At 37.2% G+C, this 25737-nt stretch overlaps 3 protein-coding genes across 3 annotated transcripts in view; all 3 read left to right on the top strand.

The window, feature by feature from the left end:
• atp1b3b (ATPase Na+/K+ transporting subunit beta 3b) overlaps positions 1 to 8165 on the top strand; it is a 45383-nt gene extending 37218 nt beyond the window's left edge. Inside the window, exons 5-7 of the mRNA XM_057350298.1 lie at positions 1696 to 1746; positions 4743 to 4829; positions 7183 to 8165. Of these exons, the coding sequence (XP_057206281.1) occupies positions 1696 to 1746; positions 4743 to 4829; positions 7183 to 7350 (306 nt within the window). The 3' untranslated portion in view covers positions 7351 to 8165. The remainder of the gene's footprint in view (positions 1 to 1695; positions 1747 to 4742; positions 4830 to 7182) is intronic.
• Positions 8166 to 8285: 120 nt separating this feature from the next.
• Positions 8286 to 17148, top strand: LOC130564331 (E3 ubiquitin-protein ligase TRIM50-like). Its single transcript, XM_057350297.1, has 6 exons — positions 8286 to 11291; positions 11666 to 11761; positions 11989 to 12219; positions 13175 to 13197; positions 13374 to 13504; positions 15688 to 17148. The coding sequence occupies exons 1-6, from the start codon at positions 10884 to 10886 to the stop codon at positions 16245 to 16247; spliced, it is 1449 nt and encodes a 482-aa protein (XP_057206280.1). The 5' UTR covers positions 8286 to 10883; the 3' UTR covers positions 16248 to 17148.
• Positions 17149 to 18957: 1809 nt separating this feature from the next.
• Positions 18958 to 24752, top strand: LOC130564330 (perforin-1-like). Its single transcript, XM_057350296.1, has 5 exons — positions 18958 to 21586; positions 21730 to 22291; positions 23128 to 23266; positions 23342 to 23556; positions 23636 to 24752. The coding sequence occupies exons 2-5, from the start codon at positions 21762 to 21764 to the stop codon at positions 24546 to 24548; spliced, it is 1797 nt and encodes a 598-aa protein (XP_057206279.1). The 5' UTR covers positions 18958 to 21586; positions 21730 to 21761; the 3' UTR covers positions 24549 to 24752.
• Positions 24753 to 25737: the final 985 nt, after the last annotated feature.

The raw sequence follows: 25737 nt of genomic DNA on the forward strand, positions 1-25737 counted from the left end.
AAACCCAGTCAATGGACAATGGGGCGTGATTACATATTTCCCTCAATCACTGTAAGCGCGGCTGTGCAAGGCTGGGAAGAAGATGAAAGTTGTTTGCTGTCCTTTAGTACTCCAGTTTTGGAAAATTTCGAGACTGTAGGGAAAAAATCCCTTTACCTGATATGTGTCAAAGTCTCTAATATACAGTTGTTGAATGAAGTTCGTTTGACAAGATGGATTCTGGATTCTTCCCCTAAAGGCTGCTGGCATTCTCTTTACATCTGGAAAACATGGAAAAACTAACTTTTGGACCAGGGGTCTGTGAGTGTACTACCTATGTTCTTGGGTCTTGTAGCTTCTTGACTGAGAATTGAGTACGCTTACTACAAGTCAGTGGAATCTTTGCCAATGTAATTAAAAAAAATAATTGTTTTTCATCAAAGGTGAACTTAAAGGAACAATACGGCATTTTTAGGAGGATCTATTGACAGAAATGCAATATAATATACAAAACTATTTCTTCAGAGGTGTATAAAGACCTTACGTAATGAGCCATTAAGTTTGTAATACCTTAGAATAAGCTATTTATATCTACATACAGAGCAGCCCTTCATACGTTGAATTCGCCTCCATGTTTTGTACAGCAGCCCTAAACGGACAAACAACTCTACATGGTATCATGGTGAAACGGATCGCGGGATGATCCGTGATCCGTACGGATTGTGCTCTCCGGTGCGGAACGCATGTGACCCGCGGATTAACTTTAAGTTTATTCATCATTGCGTAAAAGAGTAAAACGCACTCTCGCTCGCTCTCTCTCCAGTATCTGGACGAGTACAATATTAAAGCGGTTCCAGATAAACAATGGCGCTCAAAAATTCTCCGTCACACAGCTAATATTACAACAAAACATATCTTGGTATGTTAGTTTGTTACTCACATACTGATCCGAATCAAAGCATCCTCAGGGGTGATTTTTAGACGATCCTTCTCTCCAACGTCTCTCTGCTGGAAAGTATCTCCATAGATATCTGTGAGTACATATCTGCTAAAAGCCTCAGTACCGCGGATCTTAACGCGTCTCTGCTGGAAAGTCTTTATAATATTAACACAGGTCCTAGCTCCTGCCTGACTTTTATCCTTCTTTTTAAACTTAAAATCCACAAACCTTTTATTTTATGTAATACAAAGTCATAGCTCTTTCTACAGTCTTTCTAATGCCCGCAAAATCTCTTCCCTGTGTCAACATGAGAACAACATCTTTTTGTACTCTGGTGGCCACCGTCGTGTTTGGACTGAGCGATTTCGTGGCAAATCTATAATACAACGCTAGTGGCCGCTGTTAATCAAGAACTGCGCCTTTAAAATCTCAAAAAAATCTCACTCTGCCACTATATCTCTCTCCTGTTCTGTCTCTGCTATTCTTCTTCTCTATATGTTTCTCTTTCTCTCTCTTTTACTCTCTCGCTATATCAAACATCTCTCTCATGCCATTCATCCATCGCCCGTTCTATAAATGGTGCAAAAAGGACACACCACACCTTTAAAGCTTCGGCCTGTGTTCACAGATGTCTGCATTTCTTCAGTGAATTGTTAAACCACATGGTTCACCCTGGAGACGGTCAAACATTTTAGCCCACGTTGTGAAATGTCCAATGTTGTCTTTATCTACAGATGTTTGTTCAGTGTGTACTGTATGTTTCCTATCGCACGCAGGTTATCGGGCTGAGACCACGAGGACAACCACACATCAACTGTATTGCCAAGGTAACACATTCTACACTCCAGCTTCATGTGCGTGTTAGGATGAGTATGAAGTGGTGGTATCAGTCCAAGTTTAAGCGAGTGATTGTGTGTTTCCAACTCGCATTTTCACACATCTGTTTGTATCTGGTCTCTCTCCACGCTGCCTATAGGGCCATCAGTTTCAATGGTGGGTAAGATGTGAGGCCCCAGCCCCCCATTGGGTCACCTGGATACTTGCCCCAGGCCTTTTCCATCTCTTTGCTGCCTCTATCCTGTACTGCTTTGTGCTTAAATCTGCCCTCATTCTAGCCATAATGTATACCTTCAAACCCCCAGCCATAGTGAGAAGCGCTACAAAGTGTATGTACAGTACGACAACCACAGCGATGCCCTAAGCCTTGTGTACACCTGATATTAACATCTGTCACTCAAGACAAACTGTCATTTACACCTGGTGTGTGTTATGTGACCTTTGATTTGGAATAGTGTTATCTGTAGTGTAAAAATAGTGTTTTTACACTATATATATTGTTGCATGGCAATGCAAGATACTGTATACTAAAAAGGAAAAAAGACTCATGCACAAATATATACATTATACTGTATTTTTTTGTACAGCTATTTTGGGACAAACTTTACAGGATAGCTGGTTTTGCATAAACAAACACTATGAACAAAATTAATTTTATTTTGGTTGAGAACCACCCAGTTAGTCTGGAAGGAACCATCTGATTGACAGCAACCAACTGTGGTTTGTTTTGTTTGCACATGCCGTCAATCTTCAAAAGATACAGAGTAGATGATACCACAGTTGGCCATGTGTCCACCAAAGCATTTTTTTAAAGCCAACATATTTTTTACAGTTGTTTGCGATGAAAGCGACATACTTTTAAAGACGTCAGCACCCGGTGCTTTATTCAATACTGAGGACTAAGCATGTTTTTTTCTTCAGAAAATTTGGGAACTTTGGATGCATTATCGCAGCATTTTTCCACAATGACAGTGTCAGAGGCACGTGACCAATACACACTGACTTGTACATCCTACTTTTACAATTGGATGAACTACTAATGAAAAACAATGCAGAAGCTGATATTTCTGTCTAACAGAATCCATTTTTGTACAAAATGATATCTTCAGACTACCACAATGTTAATATTAATGTTAACTATCTGTGAAATCACTAACTAGTATATTCTTGATATTCTGGATGTGATGTATATTCTGGATATGCTTGATATTCTGGATATGATGTATATTCTGGATATGTTGGATATGCTTGATATTCTAGATATGATGTATATTCTGGATATGCTTGATATGCTGGATGTGATGTATATTCTGGATATGCTTGATATTCTGGATATGATGTACAGTATATTCTGGATATGTTGGCTATGCTTGATATTCTGGATATGATTTTTACAGTTATTTACAGTTTACTTGACTTTACTACGTTTACTTTTTAAAATTCTCTTTATTTCAATTTAATGTCACTAAACTTGGCAAATCCAGTCTTCCTCAGAACTGTTCATTGAATCACTCAGTTTTTAAAACATGACTTTGATGACCATCGATGTTGTCCAACGCGTACCTCTGAAAGGTGTTCGAGTGATCCGATCATCACAAACTGCATTGGACCCCATTTACACCTGTATTCAGTCCTGTCAACCTGCGTTCACATCACCTCATGTGTAAATGGGGCCGACTGTAATATCTATTGCTTTTCATAAGCTGTCAAGCATGACCTAGTAAAACATTATATTTGTGGTTCAGCTAGGACAAATCATTTGTAGCGTAACATGATTCATTGCATAACACTGAGGTCAAAAAGACAAGAATTTCCGTAACGTGTCTACATAAACTGATCCAATATCAGGGCTAGATTGAGCAATGTTGGACCTGTTTTTTAGACCTTTCTTCTATGCTGCGGACATGAGTCGTTCATATCAGACCTGTCCCGTTTACCTCTTTTAGTCATTATTTTGTCACGTCTTACCTCACAACCTTTCACCCATGTGTGACCCTTGAAGGTATACAGCGGACACGAGGAAGTGTCCTTTGCTCCTTAGGATTTTTGTCTTTAACGCTTTTGCTCTCGAATTGTGCAGATGGTTCTTGCTGTTTTAATCTTGCCATTTCTTACTACATACTAATAGAGAACTTGCAGTGCTTCAAAGGGGACTTTCACACAATTCAAATACAGCAGTAACTTTTTCAGGACTGTACGAAAAATCAAGCACATTTTTCATAAAAACATTCTCGCATTATTTGCCGAATTTTCTGCTGTATATCGCACCTAAAATTATTTTAGATCAGCTGTCAAGTTAAACACAGTGTTTTTATTTCCCAGTCAATGTTTCAACAATTTGGATGTTTTTCGCACGACGATTAAAGAGTTCAAAGTATTTGAATATATATGCATGTGTGAAAGCGCCTAATGACTTACTGCACATTGCTTCTGTGCTGATGCTTAAATATAACATCATTTGATTATGAAATCATTTATGATGTTCTCAGGCTATTGGCTCTAAATGACTGACTTCAAAACTCCTTTCTTTTAGCATTTTGATGACCCTTTCTTTTCATTAGAATAGAAGCATGCATAACTGTGACCTGTTCCTGGACACACAGTCATTTTCAAAGCTTACAGCAAACCATATCATTATGGTTCACTTAATAAAAGATGAACCGGTTATCGAATGCACACAAGGATTGGACCCTTGCAACTGTTCCAGGATCTGTGGAAACGGTTTGATGCTTTTGCTCGATATACTGTATATGACTGCAGTGAGCAGAAAGTTATGATGACAGATACTGTTTGTATTCGATGATGATCAGAGATTTCAGTATTTCACATTTGATTTCTTTGTGTATTTTTCTTTGTGTCATCGGTTCGAGTGATGTGAGGGCAGTCTGTTGCTATTGGCAACTGCAGATGAGTCACATGACACATATTAGCTGTACAGTGTAACGGTGTGATCTCACCTTTTGTCATCGTCTCTCTCTTGATACAGAGAGAAATTCCCCTGCAGATGCAGTATTTCCCTTCAGAGGGCAAGCTGGACAAGAGTTACTTCCCATATTATGGCAAGAAAGCACAAGTAAGTACAATACACACATTTTCTCTTGTGCTCTAATGTATTGTATTTTATGCACATTGTTTCAAACAAATGTAACATATCGTTCTGTAAGTAACTGAAATGTTTTTTTCCAAAACAGTAATGATTTTCAATAATATTTATTTTGTTAAAGAATTGAGATTTACTTTAACCTTTTGTATGTAAATGAATTTGTGCTGGGCAACGATTCCTTTTTTTTCTCGCATTAATCACACGAATTTTATGTGATTAATCGCGATTAATCGCATTGTTAAGCGTAAAATTCAATAATGAATTCAAAAGTAGTGTATTGTGCACTTTTACTTTAAAAGTACTGCTATATGAACAAAAGTGCAATAAGATTTGGTTTGTAAACACTTTAAACAAACAATGTGCTTTTTATAACAAAATATTTCTTGTAAATATCAATTTAAACATTATTGAAATCAAATTAAACGGCCTATAAAACCAAAGCTATCTGCCACTGCCAGGGCATTAATATTCTGTCTAGTTTGATATAGAAAAGTTATAATGATTATTGATTTTATTGCTTATACATAAACTCTTCCAACAGTCTTTCAACACAAAGTGTAAAGTGTACTGTATTTAAAGCACATTTTTAACAACTAAATCTTTGTATGCTACTTTTTTCTTTATCTCAACAATTCATATAAGGAGAACACAATTCCTTTAATATGAGTGAGTGTTTGAACAACAGAGATCTTTATTATGCTGCTGCCCCTTTAAGAGCGCTCTATACAGATATACGGATCTAATATACTTTGACGCGTCCGTTTTGTTTCCCAGCTGTTAAAGTTCATAAAACGGACTGCTTTTACATGGACCCTTGCTAATATGGGAATTTTGACGTAATTTTGTGTTTACTTGTCCATTTCAGAGCAAGAAGACGTGAAAGAGAACTTAGTGTAGTAGTTTGCGCTCTGACGCACTAGGCGTGCATGTTTAAACATGTTTTTAGCCTCACACTGCATACAACACACGCAACACAATTCGTTATCGTTGCTGTTTTGTAGCCGGGGAATTTTGTATATTCTGCTGGCATTCTGCAGGCTAATGATTTCTTTCCGCTTGACGAATGGCATTAAATAAGCCTCTGACACCCGCGCATATTACGTCTTTGTGGGGCGAGGGCACTGATAGATAAGCGTGTGGCTGACGGAGGGGAGACGAAATGGAGTGGTTTGTTCCATCAACTCCGCCGTCTAGAAGAGATTTAATACGAAATGTCCATGAAAGAGTTCAGTGCCTTTCTCCGTTCAGTTCTGGTGTTCCTGGTTCATGATATGTTCGCGCTTCAGCAGTCTTAGGCCAACCCCAAATGCTCTCATTGGTTGAGACGCGTGGTGACGTCCATCCCAAGCCAGTACCGATCAACAACCCACTCATTCTGTGACCCATGGTTTGTCTGTATATTTTAGAGCCAGTGAGCAATGGACTTCGAAATAAAATCATATTTAAAAAACCTACGATAAAAATGCACGATAAAATAGTTGTCGCCGTTAATTAATTAATGCGTTAACGCAATAATAACGCGTTAACTTACCCAGCACTAAAATGAATACTTAAATTGAATAATTTAAAAAAATGAAAAATAAAATGGAATTTTACCGCAAAATTAAAATAAGACCGAAATTAACATGTGTAAAACCCGAAAGGCAGCGGCTCTCAATCTTTTTGACTAATTGTTTTGGCTTAATTTAATGCTTGTTTTGTTATATCTCAATTGGTAGTTGACAGACTAATATGCAACTGTGTCCTATTGTGTGACAACAAAAATGTAGAAAAAAACTGTCAATGAAGATAAATCTCTCTTATTCCATTTTATATTATAAATATGAATATTTCGCTGTCACACCATAGGACACATGTATGGTTTATTTGTAAACGTCCCTACGTCATTTTAGTCTTCTTAGGGTCCCCTAGTAGAAATACTGCCTAATGGAAAACATCTTAAAATCGTAAACTCACCAAATTAAACATTGATAAATAATTGAAACATTATTTATGTTGATGCAGATTACGTGTACATAACTTCCAGACGAAATGACGTGCTGGAATAAAAACAATAGATCCCAATGAAACCTTCCTAAATGCGCTTTTTTTTCATCCAGTGTCGATTTTCCCCCGTCGCCCTGCGATGAAACGCCCCGTCCAATTAGATTTGAGTTTTACACAACGTGGCCGTACATAAAAAGAAAAGAACATAAAAAGATTATATTTACACATACCCGATATATGCAGGCATGTCATTATTATTATTATTGGCCATATGTCGTTTTAATAGGTTTCTGTTTTTTTTAACGATTTCTGCGTTCTGTTTTGGTTTTCTCTGCAGCCAGAATATGTCCAGCCGGTTGTAGCCGTGAAGCTGCTGCTGGCTGAGGAAGATTATAATTCTGAGCTCATCATCGAGTGCAAGGTGGAAGGCTCGGACCTCCTTAACAACGATGACCGTGACAAGTTCTTAGGCCGCGTCACCTTCCGGGTGAAAGTGTTCAAGTAGTGTGGATCATTCACCGGAAACGCACGATGTCAGTTCCTCCCGCTCAAACCCCGCCCCTTCTCATCACACGTTTACCTGTCACAGCCCCGTACCCATACATCTCGTCCGTCCTGAAGTTCGATCGGGGCCCTAATGCATCAAGCGCAGTACGAATGCTAATCCAAGGTTACGGTTAAACCTCGTCCTGGATTACCGCGAAGTCTGATGCATACAAACGCTCATTTGTCCTGTGCTTTGGATGGGGTCAGTGCTGGAAAAGTGTGTCTGAAGGTTATTCATGGTTTTCATTTGTTGATCACTTTTTATCATAAACGCCTAGCTCACCTACTGAAAATAAAAACCGAAGGAAGAAAACAACAAACACACATCGATTCTGAAGTGTCATCGTGTAGTAAGTATAGGGACCTGTAAATAGATGCATCAACCCATCATGTGGATGTGGTCTGCTCCCCCTCATAGTATAGTATAACCTGCCGTGCGTGTGTGTGTGTGTGCGCGCGCGCGTGACGTGAAGCCTCTATGTACATATTTAATGGATTTAAACACTCTTTCTCTGTCATTGCTCTCACTGCGTCTGACTGCTGTAAGAAATCAAGAGTATGAAATTATATAATAGCGGTAATTTAAGATTATTGAAAAGTCTAAGGAAGAGGAAAGGGAAAGCACCAAAAACATCTATATCGAACCTTGTGTGAAGCCCGTCCTTCATCTGAGGGAAGTGATTTTTTAAACCTCTGCAGAAACTGATATTTGTGCAGATGCCTTATGCTCTGTATGAGTTGAAAAATCGTGAAATAAAAGTGATTTTAAACAAAGCTTCGGTTTGTGGAGTTGTTTCTTTTATACCTGTCAGATTGCCAGGAGACTGTTTACATGTACATTGTAAATAATTAAAGACGGCCAAACGTTATAACCAATTTTATTTTTACATTTTAGTTTACAATGCTAAGTGACCAGTTATTTAAAGGTGTATTCTCACAAGAACAATTGTGTCTAAATTGTTCATATGAAATGTAAAATAAAAATACTCAAATACATTTTAAAACATTACGACACTTTATTACTAAAAGCTGCTGTAACAATAAAAATATTGTACCATATTAATGATAATTCTATACCACAAAATATTTGTTGTAATGCAATGCGTTTGCACATTTAGTTTATTGCAACTATTGTTTTTGCTAGTGGTTGTCAAACTGCAAGCCGCCAGATGGCGCCAGAGGACCACGGTTTTTTACATTTATGAGCTATAGAATTTATCATAAATTACATGTAATCAAACATCACAGAATGTAACCCACAAAATAGATATTTAGCACTGTATAGTTTTTAGTCATTTGTTTTCACAGCATTGTGCATTACTAACACCTGTAGGTAATGTTATACTGATAGAAACACGCGCTGATATTGCCCTCTAGTGGATATAGTCTAAATGACCGGGACTTCTTGATCGTTTAAAGGCATTTCAGGCTAAACCCCAGTCCAAAAATGATGTCTGTAGAGCATATTTGTACAATATTTGCTTTTAATACCCCCTGAGGTTAAATTAACCCATGAAAATGTGAGGTGTACGCTACAAAATAAGGAAAAAAACAACTTACAAAAATAACAAAAGGAGTTTTTTAAAGATTACGTGGCAGAGAGACAAATTACAGCCTATCAGAGAATGAATTTTAATATAGAAAACACAATGTATAAGAAACAAGAAGCTTAAAGAAATAAAGGTAATTGAATCAGTTGCTGTATACGTATTTGGTTGATCCTCTCTTGTTTTTTGACTACAGCAATCATTCTCTTGATTTTTTGTCCTTGTAAATGCATCTTTATGTTTTAATAAATGGCAGTGTTGGAAATCTTTTTAGGTCACTACTGTAAGAGGACCAGGTTTTTCATTTTAAAGAGAAAAATTGGATTCAGATAGGGAAAATGTCGAATTTTGCCACCGTTATCACCAATTAAAAATATTACAGTCTCATTTATAATGTTTTTTTTTTTGATAAAGCACTAAAATATGCTGGAAGTTGAACAACGAAACCGTGAACTATGACCAAGAACCATGCAGACCAAGACCATGTTTATGAATCAAGACTTACAAACCTATACATTTTACACAACATCTAGTTCAGTAAAGTTCACAAAATAATAATAAAAGATTCATATACGTTTGTACCGCACCGACAGCACGAACAGCAAGTTGTTTCAACTGCTGTCAGACAGTAACACACTTCTTTTACAAACTAGCTTCTGCACAAACAATTTTCCACGTTCCATCTATAATGGTTTTGTGTTTTTACTTCTAGCCAATCTGGGAGAGAAACAACATCACACTCTACAAGGTGCAAACAAGCAACATGTGATATCATTCAGAGATCCTTGTGACTTTTCATTTGCTTTCATGAGGATTGTTATCTCATCTGTTCTTGATAACAGAAGCATTAACGCTTGAGGTCAAACCTTGTGAGAGAGAAGTGGCCTGATCAAGTGCCTTTAGAGAGTGTGTTGATAAACAAGCTCTTACACTGAAGGTGACCTCTGATAACTGATCTCAGACCTGCTACATGAAGCCATAGAGATGTTTTTCAAAGCTGTGTCCGCCGCTGCATTCAACTGTTATGTGAGGTTTTACAGTGAAGATGGTGAATCTAATGGTTTCCATTATAAATACCATTATGAACCATTTGCTGTTTACCATTAAAACCATTACAAAATTCCTTTATGTACAGTGTTGGGCTTTTTGGTGTTCCACTGGTTCCCATCAGCCGAATAACATCCCACTAATAGAAGCCAACACATGCCCAGTAAAAACCATCAGAGACCATTATGGTTTCCATTAAAACCAATACAATTGCCATAACAACTATTAAGTACATTATGATTTCTGTAATAGGTTTTATTGCAAATGGAAAATTGTGGCCAGTTACAAAAAACCCTCAACAGAGAGTCAAATAGAGTGAAGTAGGACACGCCTGTTCCACAGGTAGAAAAACGTCTGTGCCAAGAACTAACACTTGCACTGTTACAATGAGAAACCATTGAGTTGTTTGATCATTATTAACTGAATTGAAGGACAAGAATCATTAGAAGGTAACATTTTTGCTGAATAATTTAGAACGTTTAAACTATTCCAACACTGTAAAAAAATGTTGTTTTTTTTTAAATGGTTACCTGCAAATTGTAAGTTAATTCAATCAATGACTTTCTCGTTGAGTTGACTAATATTTTTAAGTAGAATTAACTCAAAAGTTTAAGACAACCAGGTAACTTTTTGTTTGTTTGTTTTTGTTGAACCAACAGTTTTTTACAGTGTTAATGTTTTTGTTACAATTACAAAGTGAGGCAAGCTTTTTGACCATAAGTAATTTTAATGACAAAAATTGTTAAAAGGCAACTTTTGTGTTTAAATTCAAAATAGAAACTACTCAAATATTCTTTTATATGTATTTTATAAACTCTTTATATTTGTTTTTGTGTATTTAAATGATTCTATACTTTGTATTGTTTAGAAATGAACTAGGCTATTTTCTTCTGCGTTGATGGACCGGCGCTGGAGTGTGGAGTCTCTGGAAGATCAGCTCCGTTGCCCCGTGTGTCTGGAGATCTTTACCGAGCCTCTGATCCTCCAGTGCGGTCACTCGTACTGCCGCGGGTGCGTGCGCGCTATAAGCGTGAACCCGCTCGGGCAGCTGCAGTGTCCCGTGTGCCGCTGCGCAGTGGACGCAGACTGTCCTCCGCCCAATGTAGCGCTGGCTCGTATCGTAGACGCCGTTCGGAGCCTGAACACACCCGATGAGGGCCCGTTGGAGATCTGCGCTCAACACAACAACCCGCTCAGTCTTTACTGTGAGGACGACCGGGCGCTCATCTGCGGGCTGTGCGGGAGTATCGGGGCGCACCGGGCGCACAAGGTCACGCCCATTAACAGCGTCTACAGCAGCATGAAGGTGAGAATAGAGGTGCAACTCACATAAAAATTGAGTGTAGTATTTACTAAAGTACTGTAGTAAATTGTAGAAATCTGACCACTGTGGATTAACACTAATGTAGCTTTGTAGGACTTGACTGGAAAAATCTAAAATAAATCAAAGCTATTTGAACATCTTCAATGTAAAGTTTGCAGAAATGTTCCAATGGCATTTCATCAAATCAGATTTTTGAATGAATCATGGTTTATTTCAGTAAGAATAATCATGTTTTTGATGGATGGATGGATTACCATTTGTACAGTAGCCTAGTTTACCCATGGCTATATTTTAATTACTATGGTTTTATTACAAATGCCATAAAGTAAAACTATATTTCTGGTCATTTTTGTCAGGAGGACATCTCATGTTTGATGACTGAGTTTCAGACTCAGAGGAGGAAGCTTGAGGAGCAGATCTGTAAAATGGACTTTAATAAATCTCGCATCACCGTGAGTCGTCACTGTCAAAACTTTACATGAGGCGTCCTGATTTAAACCATTCCTGTTATTTATCTTTAAAACCATTAAAGTAACTTTTCATGTGTTCTGGATATTTTCGTACAAAGTATGCAGGTATAAGTCTGTTGTGGTGGTTAAGATTCAGTCTCAGTTTCCAACTTCCCATAAGATTTGTACCTTTAACCACATGACATTAAGAAAACATTGTCATTGTGTAGAATGAATCAGATGTGTTAAAGTGGGTGGTGCGGAAGGAGTTTGGAGAGCTCCGCCGCTGTTTGGAGCTGGAGGAGGCAGGTTTCATGGAGAAGGTGGAAAACGCTGCCTCCACCCTTATCTCCTCCATCCAGAGACAGGCTGAACACGTGAGCCAACTGCTGGCCAAGATCCAGTCTGCTGAGGCCACACTAGATGCTCTGAGCAATGACGGCCATCTGGAGTTCATCGCTGTGAGTCAGACTTTACTACACTCACTGTTTCTCAGGGTTGAGTTATAGTTACAAATCAATGTCTGTAGACACATACTTTACCTGTAATCTTTACTACAAAAAACGGTTTAAAATTTCTATATAATAATTTCCAAGAAAATAGTTCATTGAACACATACAACCTTTTGTGAAAACAAGGCGACACCAAACCTTAATGACTGACATACACATGACAAAAAAAAGCAGATTTAATCATTTAATGTAGTTGCCCAAAATGGTTTGGGTGTCTGGTGCATATGGTGCACATGCATATATGTCACTTGAAATCTCTTTTTAAGACCAATGTATAAACAAAAGCAAAACCTTAAAAAACGATAAAAGTTATAGGGTTAGGTCCATTGTTTATATGAGTTTGTCCTATACAGCCGCAAAAAAAAATAAAAGTAAGAGTCCATTCCAAATTTTGAATTCCAGTCCAGTCTGTTGAACTTCTCAGGAGTGACAAAGTCATCAAACAGCAACGTGAAAGACTGACAACATGACAAGACGCATGAAAACTGAGATAAAAATCAAGGTTATCACGTAAAAAATAGTTTACATGTAGAAGTACTGCTGTTGTATAAATTGCTTAAAAGTGAATATGAACTTCTTTTCTTTGCAGTATTTGAGGTCTGAAAAAATACAGAGCATCTTTTCTGTTATTTTCACCTGTTTCTCCAGTTTTCATTTTCTGCAAATAAATGCAAACAGAAATTTTTATTTCAAATTTGGGAGAAATATTGTTAGTAGCTCACAGAATTAAACAACAATGATAATTTTACCTAAACACATAGCTATAAATAGTAAATTCAGAAACACAGAAAATCATTTTGATGTATGTACTTAAATAATTATGTAATTTTTTTTAAATAATAATAATTGCATTGTATTAAACATATCAGAATCTTTGCCTCAATTAAAGTTCATTTTCTTACAGAAATATGGATCCATTGCTCCAAGGTAAGAAACTATTTTTTGGAAAAAAAAAGGTTTTAAATGAATAAAAAGTGGATGTTGACTGTTGTTGTTTTTTTGTACAAATTTAGAGTTAGATGCAGTGTGCAATATTATCCTCAGACAACACAATGTCTGGTTTTTGGTGTGGTGTGGCTTTATCGGTTTCTATTGCTGTGCAGATTGCGTGAAGGCCAGCAGAGGGAGCAAAGAGATGAGAAAATATACAGCTCCATCCAATTTAATCCTGGATTCAGCCACAATGATATTAAAATGTATGTGTGGAAACGACTTCACAGGAGAGTCCTGCCCGGTAAAACTTTTCTTACATACCGATAACACTACTGAATATCTTTGAACAACATCTTTGGACGGTACTAACACGTTACAATAAGATTGAATAGATAAATACATCATTAGTAAATATATTAGCTAAATGAACTATAATAAGGCAATATTAACATTTGGTTATGTTAGTTAATACCATCGCTAACTGATATATTCTTTTTAAAGGAGCCGTATGTAACATTGACAACTAGCGGTTGAGCTTGGTATCGCAGTCCAAATTCAGAGTTCCCCCCGCCCCTCCTCTTTTTCAGACTCGCTGCTCACAGGCGTTGCCAGACACTTACAAGTGTAATGGAAGGCATAATCTCTTACACTAAGTTTATTTGATCATTTATAAGTTTGCAGTGGTTTTGTTGTTTGCAAATATAACTCAATCAGCAGCTCGTTTCAGAGCTTGCGTCCTCTGGAGGTCGAATTTACGGGCCATTGCTGTCTCGTTTAAATAACTGTAATAAAATTGTATATTACTCCTCATAAGTTGTAAAATAATATAGTAATTATTTCTAAGTTTGCAACGTAATAGTACAGGAAAGGGTGGAATCTGCTCTGACCCAGATCGTTGTTTGCTGCTATACGCTGTGTTTGTCGCCAACTGGCAACCGAGCTGTCGAAATAAACTAGTGGGTAAATCATCAGTGGGCGGGGTCACACGGACCAAAACTAAAACAGACATTGAGGCACGGAACGCACATTTCAGAGTGGAATAACTGGCTATAGCATTGTTTCTTGGACAAACCAATGTATGAACTTAGCATGTTTCCTAAATGTCTACGAAAATATTTAGGTATTGTTTTGATTCAATACAGTAAAATTATTACATACTGCTCCTTTAACATTAACTACACCTTAAAAGCAGTTTCGCGTTACTTCTGGGACCAATGTTGGTCTTACTTTTAAGTTTATTTCTAAGAAGGAAGCAGAAGCAAATAACATGACTTTTACTTCAGCAAGGACCTATAGATATATACTGTAGTAAAAATGTAGAGTATATCGCTTCTGTCCTTCTGAAACCCCCTTTTATTTTTTGTCATAAATCATTATTATTAGTCACTCTTTATGTTTGTCACTGGGTTTTGCAAATATCAAACCAATAAAAAGCATTAAAAATTGCTTGTCAACGTTGACAATATGTAATAATTTAAAAAGTCATTTAAAAATAATTTAAATGTTTTTTCCATTTCCTGAAAAACTGTGAATTTGGACATACAAGGTTTCTGAAAGACAGCGACGATATGTGTAAATGTAGTTGTTGAGAGCTTAAGCACAGTGAGGTTTGGAGAAAAGCTCATGTGTTTTCAGGGTGGTTGTAGAGTACATGCTGCTGTGACAGCTACATCAGTGGGAAGCGTTTAATTCAATCTAAATGGTAGAGTAAAAGTGCTCCCACTGAACTATTGCCTGAGGAGAATGCTAATAAAATATTAAGATTGGAGTTTCATTTCACTTGGCAGGCCAATCAATGTTTCTTTGCCATTCAATTGTACAGGCAAAGAAATAAGCATAAGAAAGAATGAAACCATTTTAATATTGATTGATAGAAGGGCAAACAGACCTTCAGTATACACATCGTATCCTGGATTTATACAGAATTTACTGTATACTTTAACAAATGAATGACAATGGCTGGTGTCATATATAATAAACACAAAGAGTTATATATTCACTCTATTATTTTGGTTCAGAAAACCAACACAATAGATAACTATATCTTCAGAGGTGTATAAAGTCCGTACATAATGAAGCGTTATGTTTTTATTACCTTAAAATGAACTATCTACATACACCGCAGGTCACCTTACATGTTGTTTCTACAGTGGCCCTAAACGGACAAACTGCCGTACAGAGCACGTTTCGTAGATACGTTATCTCCTTCGGCAAAGAAGCAAAAATGTGACGACATCTTAGTCCTGTGTCAGCCACCGTAGTGCTTCGAAAGGGAGGTGTTAGCGGTGGAGTGAGAATTTGATTGTAATTTGCAACCTCACCACTAGATGCCGCTAAACTTTATACCCTGGACATAAAAAATGATTTGTTAATCACCAATACTGTTAAGTTTATGTCAGCTGTGCTGGTCTCATAAATTTGTTAAGCACTGTATAGCCATTATTTTATATTTATCCTGTATTCATATATAGTCTGTTCCTCTAGCACCAGAGCATTTGAAGTTCGACCCCTTGACAGCCCACCCTATGCTGCATCTCAGTAAAGACAGCACCAAGGTTGAGTGTGGCATCCTCCTCAATCGCCTGCCCAATAATCCCGAGCGTTTCAGCTACAGCTACTGCGTGCTCGCCTCTCGGGGCTTCTCCTCCGGCAAACACTACTGGGAAGTCCAGGTGGGCGCCAAACCCAAATGGCGGATCGGACTGATCAAAGGAACCGCGTCACGTAAAGGCAAACTCTTCAAAAGCCCAGAGAACGGAGTGTGGCTGATGGGCCTGAGGGAAGGCCGCTTGTACGAGGCTTTCACCACTCCACGGGTAGTTCTGCCCCTCAGCACCCACCCGCAGCGTTTAGGAGTTTTTCTGGACTACGAGAGCGGACAGATCACTTTCTATAATGCGGACAGCGAGGATGAGCTTGGATTTATCTACTCGTATCAAGCCGAGCTGCAGGGAAAAGTGTTCCCGCTGTTTGATGTGTGCTGGCACGAGCGCGGAGTCAACAAGCTGCCCCTCTCCCTGACACAAGCTCTCACTCACAGATAAAGAGCTTGATGCTAGAACTTCTCCAATAAAAACACTGTCCGTTCAAGTTACGGTTCTTAAAGGTCCAGTGTGTCATTTTTTGGAGGGTCTTTTGCAGTGGTGTAAAGTATTGGAGTAAATGTACTTAGTTACTTTACTTAAGTATCTTTTTGGCTACTTTGTAGTTGTACTGAGTATTAAAGATATTAGCAACTTTTACTCTCTACTTAACTACATTTTTGAACAAGTATATGTACTCTTTACTCCACTACATTTGTAATGACTAATGCAGTTACACATTACATTTTGCATGGCACCTATCTTATAATTAATATTGCTATTTACAGGGCAATTTACAAATCTACAATCTTGTGGATTTTGCTCTAACTTACAAAAACTTGTCAACATGTCTTCATTATATGAATATGAGTGCAGTATCAGGTAGATGTCAATCGCTGGCGGTTTATACATGGTTAGCCCTTACCCGCTATTTCTACAGTAATATATTGGCAACACTGTTGCCAGCTAGTTACTGTAGGTCACACATCTATAGCTCTTATTTTAAAAACTAACTCTTCCTAAATGTGCTCTAAACATGTTTGCTCAAAATTTGACCATGTGGTGGGACTATTGCCATGAAGTGATGTAAACCAGTAAAAAGAATGTATAGTATTTCAATTTTCAAAAGTGCTCTCACACTATATAGACAAAATATTAACCTATAGAATGAGTCGGACACAGAGAAATGAACAATCCACATATGAATCTCAACAATGGTGACAATCAACTGAACAGCTTCATGCTGCAATGCATGCTGGGTACATAGTACAAAACTCATTCATGATTGTTTGTCACCATTGATGAGGTTTGTATGTCAAGTGTCTAACTGTGTCTCAATTGCAAAGAAAGATTTTCTGACAGAGATCTTTCCATTATAACATGTAATCACTTTACCAAACATATCTTAATAAATCTTAAATGCTATATTATTATTATTTAATGATTGAATTCTTTCAGATGTATCTTCAGTTACTAAGCAAACATAAAGTTGCGGTTCCTGTAAAGTCCCTTTCAGTGTTATTGTATAAGTGTACATTTTAAAGCTACAAGAAAGTCAAAGAGTCCAACCAAAGCAAACACTGATCGCCATAATGGTGACTTAAAACATAATTGAACCACTATGAACTCGAGTTAAATCTCAATAAGATCTTACACAGATGACAGAAATAAAGTGAAAGTGGTGTCTGTAATATGTGAAGATGTTATTGATGTTTGTGTTTAATTCTCCTCTGGTGAAATCTTGACAGATTTATTGTGTTCATCTGTTATTTACACTTGTTCATCTAAGACTGTGTGACTTAAGTGCGTTAATAGATTCTTTAATAATGTATCTTCAAACAGCCATTGCAGTAGTTTACTGTAAAACACCTACAGTAACTAGCTGGCAACAGTGTTGCCAATATATTACTGTAGAAATGGCAGGTAAGGGCTAACAGTGTATGTGAAATGAGGACATGACTGCAGCTGGCGATGAGGCCCAAACCAGCATGTCCAGTGCAAAAAGGCTTTGACTTTTTAATTTTACTTAACATTATTTTATTTATCTGTTATATTGAAGAGACCTTTTTGAAGGACTTTGGTTTACTTATGAGCACTTGAGCTTAAATGAGACTTAGGGTGTTTGTAATGACGTAGGTTATGGTGTCGACCATGATTTGTTGCAATTTTGAGGTGTTCAGTCTTATTATGATTTAAGAAAATAAATGCGATTGCTCACCTCACAAATCAACTGTTTCTAGTTTTTCACTGATGTGTCTCTTAAGTGTTGAGGACTAGTGCTGCTTTGAGCCTACATTCAGTATGAGTAAAATACTCAAGTACTGTTCAAATCAGATACTCGAAGACTTTTACTCAAGTTGTTTTGAAATTGGTGACTTGTAACTTGTAATGAAGTAATTTTCACTGCAAGGTATCTGTACTTTTACTTAAGTATGGTTTTCAGGTACTCTTTACACCTCTGGTCTTTTGACAGAAATGCAATATAATATACATCACTATAAAGACCTTACATAATGAAGCGTTGTGTTTTTATTACCTCAGAATGAGCTATTTTTATCTACATACACCGAATTCTCCATGTTGTTTCTACAGTGGCCCTAAACGGACAAACTGCTCTACAGAGCCCGTTTCGTAAATACTTTATCTCCTTCAGCAAAGAAATGAAAACGTGACGACATCTTAGTCCTGTGTCAGCCACCATAGTGCTTCGAATGGGAGGGGTGGAGTGAGCTGTTGGTTGCGATTCGCAACCTCACCGCTAGATGCTGCTAAATTTCATACACTGGACGTTTAAATACAATATCAAGTGTCAACAAGACTTTAAGCACAGGTCTTTAGGTATGCCAATTTAGGGCTCATCTTATACGTTTTCCTTCCGAGTTTTAATATGCTTTTCGTCCACCATATGTGTAGAAAGCACAAAAAAATGTACAGTAGAGTGTATAAACGATGCCACTTTACCAGCATTTTCAGTGGTGTAGTGAGAAAGACGTGTGATGTCTAATTTCAAAGTAATTTTGATGCTATCAACGCAAGTTTGAATCTGCCTTTTGCCGAATTTTATTTTACATTTCACATTACATATCAGATCATAACAAGAAGAAGAAAAAAATATATATATACTGTATGTACAGTACAGTATATAAAAAACAGGGGTTAGGCTGTAGGGAGATCTTTATTGTCCCAATTAGTTGGGATCCATTTAATAATTTTAATAAATATAATCATTTATACTCTATTATTATTGTATAATGTATACTGTACAACATTACTTTGTTTTCCCTGGAGTTTAATTTATATGGACTCTAAATGAGTCAAGTGGAATGGATTTTAGGAAGCAGCAGTGTGGAAGTCAAGGCTGTAGCTAAAACACGGAATGGAGTTTCACTAATTAGGCATTTTTCAAGTGGAATGGATTTGACTGCTGCGCTCTGAAAAGTGAATGACATATGCGCTAAATAAGTGAATGGGTCCAATACCATTTGTCTTAAAAAGTGGGTGGGTCCTGTCCCACCCCACCCCACCCACATACAATGGTTCCGACTCCCGTGTCATCCACCCTAGTGCTTTTCAATCAAATATTGCTTTTCAGTTGAAATGTTTTAAGACAAAATCTAAAGCGTTCGGAGCAATATCACACATACTTTTAGTTTACTGTGGGAGGTTAGTGACATCGCTAACTCTTGTTACCACAAGGTGCTGATGTACGTGTTTAGATCAAAGCGCTTCAGGTGCTTTATTCAATGAGGGGTGATTTAATGAATAAACAAAACTTCTCTCTCGTCTTTGTGATACAAGGGCAAGCGTATTTGATTTGCGAGACTAATTTACAGCTCTTTCAGTCAGCCGTTGCCTGCTCTTGAATAATAGATCTTTTAATACTGGGACAGCTGAATAATTGACAGGACAGCAATTTGTTTGTCACATGTTTTTTGACATCAGGCCAATGCAAAGACATGTTTCACCTTCAGGTTATTTATAAGGCTAAAAACCACAGAGGGGAGTATAGGAGTATTCTGCTGGTGTGAATGCCCTGTGATGCTAAAAACTACCTTTATGATGGGTTTGGTGAAGGACCGATCATTGGAGTTCTTATGGGTTCCATTATTTCATGTTTTTCATCAATTACTTTCCTAACTCATTACGATCTGTATAGAATTCTGTAGATGTCTTTGTCAGTGTATGATGGTGATGATGAACTGCTTCGCATTGTTGAGTATACAAATGTCAGTCCTTGTTTTATTTGACACCACATTTACCACGTCATGATGCACTTTTCACACCTTGGAGCCTTTAACACACTTTTTCATTTTAACACACTTATTCTTCACACATATCAGTTGGCGACAGTTTAAGTGTTGATGTTTTATTTATCTTTCCATTAACATTTAACTAATTACAAGTTAGTTAGCATGCAAAATCTTTTTATCTCCATGTTGCATTCATGGGGCTCTTTTATATTAGATTATTATAGACATAATATGAAATATGAAACACATAACTACACTTTCTGCAGTGCATGGATATATTTAAACACTTGGTTGTAAAATGGTTTGTTCAGAGTACTCCTTTTGAGTATCGACAGAAATATCTTTGTTAACAGCATATTTAGGCTGTTTTAATTCAATATGCACAAAATGGACTAATATTAAAATCGACTCTTCCTTCGAATAAAACAAACAAAAAAAATTTTTTTTCAGTAACTGAAAAAAATCTTTAATTCACGATTCTTATTGTACATTGTGAATTGAAGACAGATAAAAGCATTAAAACATTGTTGACAGTGTTTTTATGATGCTTCAGTGCTAACAGCACAGACGTATTGCTATTCTGCCAAGTAACAGTCACTTTGATTTTGTAGTTTGTAGCTTTATTTTTCAATACTGGCATTCTGAAATGCAAATATACAGTTGTTTATTATAAAGAGTACTCTCTTCCTTTTTCCTTTAAAAAGGTTTGTTTAAGGTCGCTGGTAGTCATACCGAAAACTCTGCTTTTCTTCTCTCATCTTGTAATGACACCAGTGCTTGCAAACAGTGACTCTTGTCCATACCAGATATCATATTTTCGAAGGCCCAGAAATGAATGAAAACTTGAAATAATAGAAGCACAGATGAATAAAAACTTGAAATATTGTGTCATTATAGCACCAGTGCCCTCCATTAATATTGGCACCCTTGGTAAACAACTTTTTGCCGCATGTCACAGCTAGTTCTTCGGTCTTAACCTTTACCTAAGAGAGTTTGGCCTATGTGTTAGCTCATATTTATAATCCTATGAAACAGGAAGTGGTTGAACAATTTCCTGTTCCTAGTCACCAAGGTGTCCTTTAAAAATATTTTGCTCTTATGAATTCATAAGGGTGCCAATTGGGGTGCACACATAAAGAGTGTATGTTTTGATAAAACTGTGTTGTGTTTGCAATTAAATTCTTTCAATGAGAGCCATTTTTTGCGAAATATTAAAAGATTAAACAATAAAGATATTTATTCACAGCCGTCTTTGCTCATACATACCAAGGTGGCCAATATTAGTGGAGGGCACTGTAATCTATATGAAAATTTTAATCTTGTTTTGTTTGACACAATGTGATGCAGAGCGGTTCACACCTTTAAGCCTTTTACACCTTTTGTTCACACAGAATGCATCAAAGACTACTTAAGTGTTAATGTTTGTTTATCTGTTGCATTGGTTGGACATGTAACTATAAATAAAGGCACAGCACACAACATCATCTCTTTATCTGCATGCTCCATTCACGAGGCTTACGTTGTGATAGACATTCTGAAAAGCTCTTACAGGTAAGTAAAAAAATAAAACCTTCAAATCAAAGCATTAAAAAATCGACTTTTTTGAGTGTTTCATGGTGCCAAAATGCTGTTAATTTGGCAACGTAACAGTTACTTTGTTTCTTATCTTGTCATAATATTTCTGTTTATCACAGCTGAATAATAATACCACACGTCCAAACTCACAATGATCCCCGCAGTCCCCCTGTGCGTTTGGCTTCTACTGTCCCTTCCTTCTTTGACCAGCCCAGCGTGCTTTCGGGCCAAAGCAGCCCAATGTCAAGATGCGGATTTTGTACCAGGGTCTGATTTGGCTGGGGAAGGCTTCGACATTACTAAAATGAAACGTCTAGGGGCTTATGCCATTGACATGAGCAAATGGGAGCGTGAGAACAACACGTGTTACCTGTGCAAAAACCCGTTCATGCAGGGCAAAAAGCAGAAGCTTCCAATGGCGGTGGTTAACTGGCGGGCCATCCAGAAATGCCGTATGTCATTGTCCAGCACTGTTTATGACTCCAGTGAGTCCCTGGTGAGTTCTAGCTCTTCCGCTGTAGAGAACGACTGGAAGGCTGGCCTGTCAGTAGGTGACTTTTCAAAGAGAGCATCGGTGATGGTGACGGGCACAAACTCCAAACTCGCTGAGTATTCCATGGCTAAGACCAAGCGGGACAAGTTCAGCTTCGTTAAACAGTCGGTGTCCTGTGAAAACTACAGGTAGGACAACATTTTTGTAATTGGCTATGTGATGCATGTCATGATTCTGGCAACTGTCAAAAACAAATTGAATACATGTGTGTTACTACACAAATATAACAGCGTAGTCATGTATTGCCAGTAAAAGATATACAAAAGATGCACAAAATTAAAGAGATACTGTATGTACTCCCTATACACATAATATACAGTATATTGTACACAGTCTACGCAGAAAAATGTTTTCAATGTATAGTTTATGTAACACATTTAAAGTCTCTCCTGTGGTTTTTAAGTTGTCTATGTCTATGTGGTGTTTTTAACACGCTTTACAACAAACCATGTGCAAATCATTCAGCACCATTTTCTCTCTAAAACGAAGTTTTTGACGTTTTTTTATTTTGATTATTTTTTCAGACCTCAAATACTGCAAAGAATTTCATATTCACTTTTAAGCAATACAACAGTCATATTTCTACATGGGTTTAGGAAAGGTTTTGATTTTTAACACAGTTTTCATGTGTCTTGTCATGCTGTCCGTCTTTCACATTGCTGTGAGGTTTGATTTTGTTGAAATTCAACTCGACTGGAATGACCACACTACATCTAGGAAATCTTTTTCTGTGGCTACATTTTCCTATATATTATATTAAATAATTTAACGTATTTTAAAATATATATAATAACACATAAAGAATTGCTGCTTTTTATTTACTATATTGAAAAATATAAGCACTCGGTTCCAATATATGTATATAATGTAATAATATACTGTATAATCAGCAGACAATAACCATTAATATACTGACGGTATATGTGTGTTTTGAGTGTTTACCACTATACACTATGATCCACAGCTATAGGACCTCCATCAAATCTTCTGTTCATCACGAATTGAGTCATGAATTTTCAAGCCTCCCAGAGATGTATAACGAGCAAACCAAAACAAACTACTGGTCGCTTGTTGAAAAGTTTGGCACTCATTACATTACACAGGTAGCGCAAAAAAGCAATCCATCTAAAGACCCCGAAGCATATTTTTGCTTCTGACAAACTGTCTTTTCTCCGTAGGTCAAACTGGGTGGTGCTGTACAGTCCGTGACCAGTGTGAAAGAATGCATGGCTAGTCTAAAGGACATTAGTGCAGATGACGTCAAAACGTGTCTGGGTGTGGAGGCTTCCGCAAGTGTGGGGCCGGCCGGTGTAAGCGCTGCATTCCGTCAGTGTAAACAGATGAAAGACAAAAAGCTCAACCACCACAGTTTTGCTCATGAATTTAGTGACAGGTTTGTGCTATGACAGCAATTTGAAATGCAATACAGTAGTTCATAATAAAAAGTCATTTCTTCCTTTTGTTTCAAAAAGGTTAATGACGATCACCGGTGGTCATACCGAAGACCCCTCTCTTCTCTTCTCATCCCGTAATGACCCCGGCACTTACAAACAGTGGCTCTTGTCTGTGCCAGAAAAACCAGATATTATTTCCTATTCATTGGCGCCCCTTCATTGGTTGCTGCCGGTCCGAAACCCAAAGCGAAAACAGTTACGCAGTGCCATCAGTCACTACATACTGCAGAGGGCCCTTTTGAAGAAATGCTCTACCCAGTGCAAAATCGGAGTCGCAAGAAACTCCAAGGAACCCTGTTCATGCAGCTGCCATCACAACCCAGCGGTGAAACCGAACTGTTGCCCTGCACAGCGTGGATTTGCTCAGGTAACTGTGGTTGTGGACAGGGCATCAGATCTACATGGAGATTACTGGGATGAGACTGATGGCTATGTCGTTCTTAAAAATAACAAAAAAACTCTAGATAGTACAGGAGTAATATGGAATAATAACTCTCCTAAATGGCGCCGTTCCTTTAACCTTGGAGAGAGAATTTTGTCAACGCTCAGTACGTTGAAACTAGAGGTATGGGATAAGGACAGCGGGTGGGACGATGATCTACTGGGGACGTGTTCGATTACACTTAAAACTGGCAAGACACCTTTCTACTGTTCACTTAACCATGGTGGACTGTTCTACAGCACTGCAGTAACTTGTGCTCCTGGTTTATCTGGCACCTCGTGTTCTGATTATGTTGGCTTTCCAATGTCCTCTTCTCTGGAGGAGATGTACGTGTCACGACACGCACAGCCTATTCCTAAAGATGTGCTGGTGAAAATGGGGGTGCTGTTGGATGAGCGCCTTGTTTCAATCGGTCATCCTCTTAGAAATGTAACCCCAATTTTTGAAGGCCCAGGAGCAAAGCACAAAAAGTATGAAAACCTGAAATAATGCACGTCCTTGGAGAATAAAAAAAGCATTTTTATGTTTTGCATCAGCATTTGCATCTTCTAATAAGCAATAATTCACTTTTAATTTTTACTTGTTTAGTCTGTTTTTCCTTACATTTTTATGAGACGTGTGAGCTTTAGTTATAATCAAATGAATGTTTTTACCATTATTTGCATATCATTTTTTTGCAGTTAATAAAAGAACAAAAACAGCAATGCAAATAATTGTGTGTCATTCTTGTTTGTGAATAGACTGTGGGGGAGGAAACGTCTGACAGCAGCTGTTATTTTAATGTTTGAAGATTCTTTTCTATCAAATTACTTTCCTAATTCAAATTTTTTTCAAATAATTCAAATAGCTTCATATAAAATTGTCTTTTTGTAAAGGTGTTTAAGTGCTTTGAATCAGAATCAGGGCTTTATTGCCTTGTAATTTTTATTTACTATAAAATTTATTTTAAGTACTGTATGCTTGCACACACAATACATTTCCTTTGGTGATAGAAGCTTCCAGTACACACATTCACAAAACTGTCAAGACAAATGATAATAAAAATTACAGTGTAAAATAATCCAAAAAATATATGTACACTGTAAAACTTTGCTGTAGTTTTGCAGCAGGTTTGCCAGTAACTTACTGTAGATTTAATTTACAATTTTAAAATAAACTTAACTATTTCTTATATTTTCTTTCATGAAACAAGACTAAATATCTTAGGTCACTTTTCTTGTAATGCAAATTCAAGGTAATTAAAGAACAGGTTATAAGTTTTAAATAGTTTTAATAAAAAACTAAACAAAAATGCTTAGGAAGAAGTTCATTTTTTTGCAGTGCGTTGCTGCTAATGCCAGTAATGAGTCTCTTCTTGCTCATTTTGAATCTCAAAAGTCAAAGTGTTTTGATTTAGGTTAATGTAAAGTTTAACTCAAATTGAAAAGAGTACTAATAGGAAAGTAATTAAATCTACAGTATGTGCTGGCAAACCTGCTGCAAAACTACAGCAAAGTACATGGGGTATATAAGTATTTATAGATATAATATAATAAAATGTAAAGGCCCATTTTACAGAATAAAATAAATAATAAAATACAAAAAACATTAACATCATCTTTGGATTTACATATTTACAGATGTCATGCACACCTGTTCAAAGGGGATATCCTGTGTGCAGAAGAAGTGATGATACTGG

Source organism: Triplophysa rosa, linkage group LG14, assembly GCF_024868665.1.
Source record: "Triplophysa rosa linkage group LG14, Trosa_1v2, whole genome shotgun sequence".
NCBI lineage: Eukaryota > Metazoa > Chordata > Actinopteri > Cypriniformes > Nemacheilidae > Triplophysa > Triplophysa rosa.

Coding starts and splice junctions, on each gene's coding strand:
- LOC130564331 (XM_057350297.1), top strand. CDS start 10,884: ATGGACCGGCGCTGGAGTGTGGAGTCTCTGGAAGATCAGCTCCGTTGC. Junction 11,762..11,988: donor TTAATAAATCTCGCATCACC/GTGAGTCGTCAC, acceptor GTCATTGTGTAG/AATGAATCAGATGTGTTAAA. Junction 13,505..15,687: donor TCACAGGAGAGTCCTGCCCG/GTAAAACTTTTC, acceptor CTGTTCCTCTAG/CACCAGAGCATTTGAAGTTC.
- LOC130564330 (XM_057350296.1), top strand. CDS start 21,762: ATGATCCCCGCAGTCCCCCTGTGCGTTTGGCTTCTACTGTCCCTTCCT. Junction 23,267..23,341: donor GCACTCATTACATTACACAG/GTAGCGCAAAAA, acceptor TTTTCTCCGTAG/GTCAAACTGGGTGGTGCTGT. Junction 23,557..23,635: donor GCTCATGAATTTAGTGACAG/GTTTGTGCTATG, acceptor TGTTTCAAAAAG/GTTAATGACGATCACCGGTG.